Source organism: Suricata suricatta, chromosome 7, assembly GCF_006229205.1.
Source record: "Suricata suricatta isolate VVHF042 chromosome 7, meerkat_22Aug2017_6uvM2_HiC, whole genome shotgun sequence".
In the NCBI taxonomy this organism is placed as follows: Eukaryota; Metazoa; Chordata; class Mammalia; order Carnivora; family Herpestidae; genus Suricata; species Suricata suricatta.
In genome coordinates, this window is record NC_043706.1 from 72,530,993 (window position 1) to 72,542,054 (window position 11,062).

General features: G+C 35.4%; 1 protein-coding gene across 2 annotated transcripts in view; it reads right to left on the bottom strand.

The window, feature by feature from the left end:
• Nucleotides 1–540: 540 nt before the first annotated feature.
• CEP162 (centrosomal protein 162) overlaps nucleotides 541–11,062 on the bottom strand; it is a 99,398-nt gene continuing 88,876 nt past the window's right edge. For both annotated transcript variants that reach the window (XM_029945007.1, XM_029945008.1), the window contains exon 27: nucleotides 541–2,082. In XM_029945007.1, the coding sequence (XP_029800867.1) occupies nucleotides 1,873–2,082 (210 nt within the window). In that variant the 3' untranslated portion in view covers nucleotides 541–1,872. The remainder of the gene's footprint in view (nucleotides 2,083–11,062) is intronic.

Consider the following 11,062-nt stretch of genomic DNA (forward strand, 5'->3'; position numbering starts at 1 on the left):
TCAGAAAAGCAGTGGGGTCAGAAACAAGCCACATATCCTGGTGAGGTTCCTGCCCTGTGGATGCAGGTACCTTACGACCTTGTGAGGGGGATGTAGTTGGTAGCAGGGGACTGATAATTTCTGGAGCTTAATTCTCCATAAAAACCTTCCTATTCAAGATAGTCTACATATTATCTGTCTTCTGTGTTCTCATGCTAAACCCTTATGGTAATGACTAAGGAATGGAGTATGATTCCTGAGGTTTTTAGTTGCAACTAGTAATTCTGACAGTACCTAGGGATCTTTAATCTGTAAATAGAACTGAACACCTGCCACGGGCACAGCTTATTCCAAAAGAAAAAAGAATCCGTACCAAAATAGGATGTACTTTTTTCTGTAAGTAATAATCTATCTGATGTTTGCACTTGCTTGTGTTTCAGAACCAACCATGTTTGTGCTTGGAATAAAGGGCTAATGGATGGCCAAGAGGGCCAAGGGGGGGATGAGGGTAGCTATAAATTAATAGGCTTGCAGTTTGAAAAAAAACACACATACACTCAATGCATAACCAAAATAGTTTATATTGTAACAAAATTCTTTCACATAAAATATAGCTACCTTACATTAATGCTTTTTCTACCATCTTAAGGACAGAAGTGTTGAACATTAAGACTTTAACTGCATTCCTTATACTTAATTTGCACATTTCATATTTGCTACCCATAATTTCACCAAGACCTATTTTACCTGTCTTCTACAAAGTGTTTCACCCTTTATTATTTTAGAATTGCACTTACTGGCATATGATAATCGAGCACTTGGAATGTGGCTAGTCCAAACTGAGTTGTGCTGAAACGTAAAATATACCAAATTTTGAAGACTAAGTATGGAAAAAAATGTAAAAGCTCAATTTTTATACTGATATTTAGTTTGATTATAAATTACCCAAATTAATTGCATTTTGTTTCTTTTTCTTTTTAAATGCTGCTATAAGAACATTGAAAATTACATGTGACTCATGTTATACTTCTATTGGACAGCACAGGGCCCAAATGCTTGAAAATAAGGTGGCTACGGCTTTAATTCATCAGCATTTTATATATTATCTGCTTCTGGAAATGGGCATTGTAAAAATAACAATCCAACTACTTTTACGCATGCTTTTAGGTTTGTCTAATGAACATACATTACTTTTTAAATAGAGGAAGTAAAGAGTCTGTCTATAATCTAGACTTACAAAAAAGGACTATAATTTAAGACATGGAGCATAAAAGATTAAAACAATGAATAAATCAGATTCCCCTTTTACATGTGAAATATGTTTTGCACCTTTATATCAGGTGCAAAAACGAGGCACCCAGAGGTAGAAGTGGAAATCTGGGAGAACACAAGGGAGTCCACTGTCTGGTGGTACAAAGTTGTAATTCTTGTCAAAGTTACTGTGGAAGTTCGGCTATTCTGGTGATTGTTCAGACCACTGTGCTCCGTCTTCTCCACGTTTCCATGAGAAAGAGGAGCTGTTTTTCTGGTATGAAGGATTAATACACACAGTCAAAAATGGCAGAGTATGAGCAGTTGTTTCCTTTTCGTATCGAGAATTTAAGTTAGACCTTTTACAACTAACCTCACTAGTTCTAATCCTCTGACATAAGGGGACTTGTCCATAAGTGGCTTAAAGTGTGACTGGTTAATGATTTTCAGTAAAATACAGCATAATGTGTTTTGCTTTTTACTGGTTTAGGGCAATTTATTTTGAAATGTTGCTCTTGTACTGTTTGCTTTCTGGCAACATACTGGAACACTTGTTTTCAAAAGGCTTCTTGTGACAGTGGCACAACCCAACTCATCACCCGTCATCCAGCCTTTCCGTGAGGTCGCGGGGAATCCCAGTTGCTAGTAATACTCCTGTGCCCTTACTCCATCCGCCAAAGCCACCGGCACCACCACCCCCTGCCGGTGCAGCTCTCGGAGAACATCTAGTATTGAGTCTAATTCTGTGCGGAACTTGTCCAACTCACGATTCTTCAACTGTGCAAGTCTTTTCCATTTCTCAACTTCTTTGCTTTGCTCAGTTTCTACTACTTGATGTGTTTGTTGTATTATCTGTAAACAAAACAAAAGTCCATATTACTGTTGCAATTCATAGTAGGGGTGAAGATTTAACAATCTAAGAGGTCAAGGGCAACAATGCTGACTGTGGTAGAGGGGAGGAAGAAGGAGGGGGAGCCTTCCCCAATGGGCTCCACTGTGTCAATTAACAACCTTATGGATGAAGAGGGTGAAGAACTAGGGAATCTCTTTCTAATAGGGAGGAGTTAGGGAACTTTAGTTTTGCTTTTCTTTTGCTTTTTTTTTTAAAGTAGGATTCAAAGCATCAGAAATTTCTAATACCTCGGTATGAATCCAAACATCTCTCACCAATGTAGTTCCTCTTAAGAGTAGCACTTGAGACACAATCAAAATAGTTCTGATATACAACACATTTCATTAATACACATTAGAGCAGTAAAAGTGGTGATAAATGTACACGCAAGCAGCATCTATCATGTACCAGGCTTGGTTTTAAGCATTTTACATATGTTAACTCATTTAACCCTGAGAAAAACACTAGGAGGTGAATTCTATATATTTACCCACTCTTCACTCCCCATTTACCAGGTAGGGAAATAGAAGCACCAATAAGTAAAAAATATTTTGCTCAAGATTCACACACAACTGGTTAAGAGACAGAGTCAGGATTTATATCCAAGCCATCTGGCCTCAGTGTCCCTTAACTACCACACTAGACTGTGTTGCTCATGTGGATGAATTTTTTCAACTGAAATGAGGGTACCCTGTCCAGTAACTTATAATACAGTTCTTATAATTTCAAAATACCATAAGGGAATCATTAGTATTACAAACCACTAAAAGCTTGACATATAAAAACAACTAGCTAGGGCAATAATGAGTAATGTTTCTAAGTATTAAATATATTTAATCTCTTCAATATAACTTTTTAAAACTTTATTTATTTGAGACAAAGACTGTGTGAATTAGGGAGGAGCAGAGAGCAAGAATCCCAAGTAGGTTCTGTGCTGCCATCACAGACCCCTACATGGGGCTCAAAATCTCGAAACCGTGAGAGCATGACCTGAGCCAAAACCGAGAGTTGGGTGCTTAACTGACTGAGCCACCCAAGTGCCCCTCTCCAACATACTTTTTACCTATAATTCTGTCTGGGTATAGAATAACTTCATAATCCTAAAATAAAAGAACTGGAGAAATATATAAATAGGTACTTGAGTTAAGGGAACCACAAAATGCTGTACACATTTTCAATTCGAAGCTTTAACCATACTTTGAAAATTTTGGATGTCTATTGAAATTTGGCATTTACCCACTTTTTTCCAGTTATACTGATATAATTGACATATAACACTGTAAGTTTAAGGTGCAAAATGACTTGGTATGTGTATATATTATGATAAATGATTACAACAATAAAGTTAACATTCATCACTTCATAGTTTAAAATTTTTTCCTTGTGATGAAAACTTAAGATTTATCTTCTTAGTAACTTTCAAATACACATACAGTATAGACATATAGACAATTTAGAGCCAAGAAATAGATCCATGCCTTTATTATGTTTCGGTATTCCTTCTATACATAATTTGTTGAGAGTTTTTTTTCCTATCATGAATAGATCCTGCATTTTGTCAAATACTCTTTCTGTATCTATTTAGATGATCACAGGATTTGTAACTGTCACTCAGTTAATGTGATGCATCACATTTACTGACTTGCATATACTAAACCCTCCTCACATCCCAGGGATGAATCCCACTTGATCACAGTGCATGGTCCTTTTAATGTGCTGTTGAATGTGGTTTGCTGACATTTTTTGAAAAGTTTTGCATCTGTATTTGGGTTGTTGGTCTATAGTTTTTCTTTTCTTACAGTGTCCTTATCGGACTTTCTTACCAGGGTAATATGGCTTTGTAAAAATGAGCTTGGGAGTGTTCCCTTCTTTTCTACTTTTTGGAAGAGTTTGAGAAGGACTGGTAGAATACAACTTTTTTACACTATACACAAAAATAAACTCAAAATGGATGAAAGAACTAAATGTGAGACAGGAAACCATCAAAATCTACAGGAGAAAACATGCAACAACCTCTTTGACCTCAACCACAACAACTTGTTACTGGACATGTCTCTGGAGGCAAAGGGAACAAAAGCAAAAATGAACTATTGGGACCTTCATCAAGATAAAAGTCTTCTGCTTAGTGAAGGAAACAATCACCAAAACTAAAAGGCAGCCTACAGAATGGGAGAAGATATTTGCAAATGATGTATCTGATAAAGGATTAGTATCTACCTATAAAGAACTTCTCAAACTCAACATCCTAAAGACAAATAATCCAGTGAGGAAATGGGCAGAAGACATGAATAGACACTTTTCCAAAGACATCCAGAGGACTAACAGACACATGAAAAGATGTTCAACATCACTCATCATCAGGGAAATACAAATCAAAACCACACTGAGATACCACCTCACACCGGTCAGAGTGGCTAAAATTAACAACTCAGGAAACAACAGATGCTGGTGAGGATATGGAGAAAAGGGAACCCTCTTGCACTGTTGATGGGAATGCAGACGGCTACAGTCACTCTAGAACAGTATGGAGGTTCCTCAAAAAATCAAAACTAGAACTACCCTATGACCCAGCAATTACACTACTAGGTATTTATCCAAAGGATACAAAGATGCTGATTTGAAGGGGCATATGCATTACAACATTTATAGCAGTGCTATCAACAATAGCTAAACAAGAGCCCAAAGGTCCACTGACTGATGAATGGATAAAGATGTGGCGTGTGTATGTGTGTGTGTGTGTGTGTGTGTTTAATGTGTGTGTATATATATATATATATACACACACATTAAACACACACACACACACACACACACACACACACACACACACTGAAATATTACTTGGTAACCAAAAAGAATGAAATCTTGCCATTTGCAACAACATGGATGGAACTAGAATGTTCCACTAAGCAAAATAAATCAGGGAAAGATAAACATAAGCAGATGATTGTACTCGTATGAAATTTAAGAAACACCTCAGATGAACATAGGGGAAGGGAAGGAAAATAAGATAAAAACAGAGATATACAGAGAATAGAGAATAAACGGAGGGTTGCTGGAGAGGATGTGTGTGTGGGGGGGTGGAGATGGGCTAAATGGGTGATTGGCATTAAGGAGGGAGGGCACTTGTTGAGATGAGCACTGGGCGTCATAGGGAAGTGATGGATCACTGGGTTCTATTCCTGAAACCAATACTACACTGTATGTTAACTAACTTGAATTTAAATTAAAAAAAAAAAGTGTGGTAAGAAGCCACCTGGTCCTGGGCTTCACTTTGTTGGAGACTGATTGCTGATTGTCTTCCTATTAGTAACTGGTCTGTTCAGATTTTCTGTTTCTTAATGATTCAGACTTGGTAGGTTGTATGTTTCTAGCAATTTATTGATTTCTTCTAGGTTGTCCTGTTTGTTGGCATACAGTTGTATATTGTAATCTCCTATGACCCTCTGTATTTCTCTGGTATCAGTTGTAATGTCTCCTATTTATAATTCTAAGTCTTATTTCTTCATTGGTCTAGCTGAAGGTTTGTGAACTTTATCTTTTCAAAGAACCAACTCCTAGAGTTTTGTTGATCTTTCTCTATTACCTTCCTTTACTCCATTTCATTTACTTTTGCTCTAATCTTTATTTCTATCCTTCTGCTAACTTTGGGATTATTTTGTTCTTTTTCTAGTTCCTTGAGCTGGTAAGTTAAGTTGTTTGAGATCTCTTTCTTGATGTATTCATTGATCACTACAACCTTCCCTCTTAGAACTGCTTTTGCTACTACCCATAAATTTTGGTATATTGTGTTTCCATTTTCTTTTGCCTCAAGATACTTTACTTTTAATTTCTTCTTTGAACCACTGGTTATTTAGGAGTGTGTTGTTGAGTTTCTATGTATTGGTGAATTTTCCAGTTGTCTTCTTTCTACTGATTTCTAGTTTCCTAATATTGTGTTCAGAAAATGCACTTGCTATGATTTCAATCTTAAAATTGCTAAGACGTTTGTGGCCTACCATATTATCTATCCTAGAAATTTTTCCTTGAGTGCTTGAGAAGAATGTATATTTTGGTGCTGTTGGAAGGAACGTACTAATTTCTTTAGGTGCTCTCTTAGATTTTAAATTTGCACTTTTTCTAGTTTGTTGAAATAGGCCTAGATTGCAATGAACTTTTCTCTTAGGACTGCCTTTGCTGTGTCCCAGAGACTGCTGTATTTTCATTTTCATTTGTTTACATATATTTTAAAATTTCCTCTCTAATTGCCTGGTTTGCCCAGTCATTTTTCAGTAGGGTAGTTTTTAATCTCCACATTTTCGGAGGTTTTCCAGATTTCGTCATGTGGTTGATTTTGTTCGTGATCTTAAAAGAAACTCTTCCAGCTTTTTATCATCGATTATGAGGATAGCTATGGTTTTTTAATATGTGAATTTTATTATGTCAAGTTACCTTCCCTCTATACCATTCATTGAGTTTCTATCAGGAAAGATGTTGAGCTTTGTCAAATGCTTTCTGTTTCCATTGAGATCATCTTCTTTTTTTACTCTTCATTTTGTTAATGAGGTGTATAACACTGATTTGTGGATGGGGAACCATCTTTGTATCTCTGGAATAAATCGAACTTGATGTTGTGTGATTCTCTTATAATGTATTGCTGAATTTACTTGATAATATTTTGTTGATGGTTTTTCATCTATATTTGTGAGGGATATTGGCCAGTGTTTTCTTGTGGCATCCCTGCAAGGTTTTGGTACCAGGGTGATACTGACCCTGCAAAATGTTTGGAAGGGTTCCCTCCTCCCCACCCCCCCCACCTTTTTTTTTTTTTCCTCGTGTTTGTTTGTTCCTTTGCAAGTGTTTGAAAAGGATTGGTACTGATTCTTCTTTAATGTTTTTTACAAGACCAGTGCTCTAACCCCTGAGCTATGGAGCCCAGTCCAATTCTTTAATGTTTTTAGAATTCACCAGGGAAGCCTTCTGGTCCTGGATGTTGTTTGTTGAGAGGTTTTCGATTATCATTAAGGAGATTGATTATCAATTCAATCTTTTCAGATTTTCTATTTCTTCATGATGCCTTCTCATTAAGTTTTATGTTCCCAAAATTTATTGTACAATTTGCTGATGTGCAATTATCTATATCAGTCTTTTATGATCCTTTGTATTTCTGTGGTTTCATTTATTTTAGTTTTCTCTTGCTCTTTTCTTGGTCTACCTAAAGGCTTGTTTATTTTATCTTTACAAAGAGCCAACTCTTAGTTTCTTTGATCTTTGTAGTCTTTATTTATTTCTGCTCTTTGTTATTTCCTTCTGCCAACTTTGGGCTTCATTTAGTTTTCTCTTTCTAGTTCCTTGAGGTTTCAAGTTGTCTATATGAACTCTTTTTTGTTTCTTGATAACTGCATTTATTGCTATGAACTTCACTCAGAATTATTTCTGCATTCTCTAAGTTTTAGTATATTGTTTCATCTTCAACTGAAAATATTTTCAAATTTCTCTTTTAATTTGTTCTTTGACCAATATATTGTTGTTTTAAAGCATGTGATTTAATTATACACATTTGTGAATTTTCCATTTTTTTCTTCTGATTTCTAGTTTCATACCACTGTGTTTGGGGGAAATTGGCTAGATATTTCAATCTTAAGTTTATTTAGCCTTGATTCATGGCATAATATATGATCTATCCTGAAAATATTCCATTTATGCTTTAAAACGTGTATTGTTACTTTTGGATGGAATGTTCTGTATATGGTAATTCCATTTTACCTAATTTATTGTTCTAGGTCAATGTTTCCTTAAAAAGTCCCCCCCTCCCAATCTGGGTGATCTATCTATTGATGTAAGTGGAGTATTAAAGTTCCCTAACTGTTGTGATGTCCTCCAGATGCTGTATGGAAGTGTTGAATCACTAAATCGTACACCTGAAACTAATATTACACTGTATGTTAACTAAATGGAATTTAATTAAAACTAAAACAACAACAAAAAGCCTCACCGAAATTCCCTGTGATTTCTGTATTGCTCTTTCTCCCTTGAGGTTTGTCAGAATTTGATTTATGTATTTAAGTGCTTCTATGGTGCATTCATAAATATTTGCTAATGTTATATTTGATAGGTCACTCCTTTATCACTATGAAATGACTTCTGTTTATTACAGTTTGTTTTACAGTCAGTTTTGTCTGATATAGTTAGCCAAGCTTTCTCTTGGTTCCCAGTTGTATGAAATACTTTTTACCCTTCCTTCACTTTCAGTCTGTTTCCTTACATGGAGTCTTCTTCAGTATGCAGCATATAGATGCCTCTTCCACCGCTTTCTTTTTTAAATCTATTCAGTTATCTATACCTTTTGATGGAAGAATTTAGTCCATTTGCATCTAAAGGAATTATTTTTGGGAATACATGTATTTCCATTCTGTTATTTTCTGAGTGTTCTGTAGTTCATCTGTTCCTTTTTATGTTCTTTGTGATGTGATGTTGTCTTAATCGTATATTTAGACTTATTTTATATTTTTTACTTTGTAGTTGACCTAAAATATAGTTTTGATATACAATATAGTTTCAGATATACATAGTATTTAATATTTATAATTGTAGTGAGCATTTTGTAATGCAAATAGTTACTATCTGCCACTATATAATGATATTACAGTATTATTGTCTATATTCCCCTTCACTATACTTTAAATATCTATGACTTATTTATTTTGTAACTGAAAGTTTGTGCCTCTTAATCTCCTTCACCTATTTCTCCTATTCCCCCATCAATCTCTCCTCTGGCAACCAGCAGTTTGTTCTCTGTATTTGAGTCTGTTTTGTTTATAGATTCCACATGTAAGTGAAATCATACAGTATTTGTCTTTCTTGGACTTATTTCACTTAGAATAATACCCTCTAATCCCATCCATGTTGTAGCAAATGGCAAAATTCCATTCTTCTTTATTGCTGAGTAATATTCCACTGCATATGTATTCCACACAAACACATGTGCATACATACCCCACTTTTTCCTACTCATCTACTGATGGACCCTTAGGTTGTTTCCATATCATGGCTATTGTAAATAATGGTGCAACAAACATAGAAGTGTATATATATAATTTTGAATGTGGTTTCATTTCCTTTAGGTAAATACCAGAAGTGGAATTGCTGCATAGTATGGTACTTCTATTTTTAATTTTTTGAGGAACTTCCATTCCCACCAATAATGCATGATGATTGCTTTTTCTCCACATCTTCAGCAACACCTGTTATCCCCTGTATTTTTTACACTATCCATCCTGACAGCTCATTGTACTTCTTATTTGCATCTCCCTGATTAGTGATGTTGAGCACCTTTTCATGTGTTTGTTGGTCATCTGTACATCTTTATAAAAATATTCAGGTCCACTGCCCATTTTTAAATTAGTTTTTTTTTTTTTTTTTTTTTTTGGATTGTGAATTAGGAGTGCTTCATTTGTTGTGGATATCAAGCCTTTACCAGATATATCATTTGCAAATATCTCCTCACATTCAACAGGTTTTCTTTTCATTTTGTTGGTTTCCTTGCTATGCAAAAGCTTTTAATATCTATTTTTGACAGAGCACAAGTTGGGGAAGGGACAAAGAGGGAGACAGAAGATCCAAAGTGGGCTCTGCAGTGACAGCAGAGAGCCTGATGGGCTTGAACTCAGGAGCCATGAGATCATGACCAGAATGGAAGTTGGATGCTTAACCAACTGAACCACTCATGTGCCCTGTGTGCAATTTTATGTAGTCCAATTGTTTATTTTTGCTTTTGTTCTCCTTGTTTGAGGAGACCTATCCGCCCCCCTCCCCCATAATATTGCCAAGACCAATTTCTAAGATTTTGCTGCTTTTTAAAATAGTTTTATGGTTTCAGGTCTTATATTTATGTCTTTAATCCATTTTGAGGTTTGTTTGAATATATGGCATACGAGAGTAGTCATCTTACATTCTTTTGTATGCAGCTGTCTAATTTTCCCAGCACCACTTATTAAAGAGATGATCTTATCTTCATTGCATATTCTTGCCTCCTTTGTCATAGACATAGGAGTTTTCTATTCTGTTCCATTGATCTGTGTTGTCTATTTTCATGCCAGTACCATACTGTTTTCATTACTATAAGTTTTGTAATACTGTTGGAAAACTGGCAGGGTGATGCCTCCAGCTTTGTTCTTTCTCAAGACTGCTTTGGCTATTTGGGGTCTTCGGTGATTCCATATCAACTTTACGAATATTTCTTCTAGTTCTATGAAAAGTGCTACTATTGGTATTTTGATAGGAATTGCACCCAATCTGCAGATTGCTTTGGGTAGTATGAACCTTTGAATAGTACTCCTCCAATCCATCTATATCTTTCCATTTACTGTGTCAACTTCAAGTTCTTTCCTCTGTTAGTTTTCAGAATACAGGTCTTTTAACTCTTAGATTAAACTTATTCTTATGTATGTTCTTTTTGATGTAGTTGTAAAGTGGTTTTCTTAATATTTTTTTTGCTAGTTTTTAGTGTACAGAAATGCAACAGTTGTCTCTATATTAACTTTGTATCCTACAACTTTACTGAATTCGTTTATTCTAATAGATTTTTGGTGGAATCTTTAGGGCTTTCTATATACATTATCAGTGTTATCTGTAAACAGTGACAATGGTACTTCATCCTTATTAATTCACATGCTTTTAATCTCTTGCCTGGTTGTTGTGGCTATGACCTATGGTACTAGCTTGGAGTAAAAGTGGTGAGGGTGGACATCCTTATTCCTGAGGTTAGTGAAAAGGCTAACTTTTCAGTTTTTCACTGTGGCATATCACATTCGCTGTGAGTTTGTCATATGTGGCCTTTCTTTTGTTCCATCTATACCCAGTATATTGAGGATTTTTATCATGAATGTATGCTGAACTTTGTCAAATGCTTTTTTGCAACTACTGAAATCATATGATTTTTATCTTTCATTTTGTTAATGT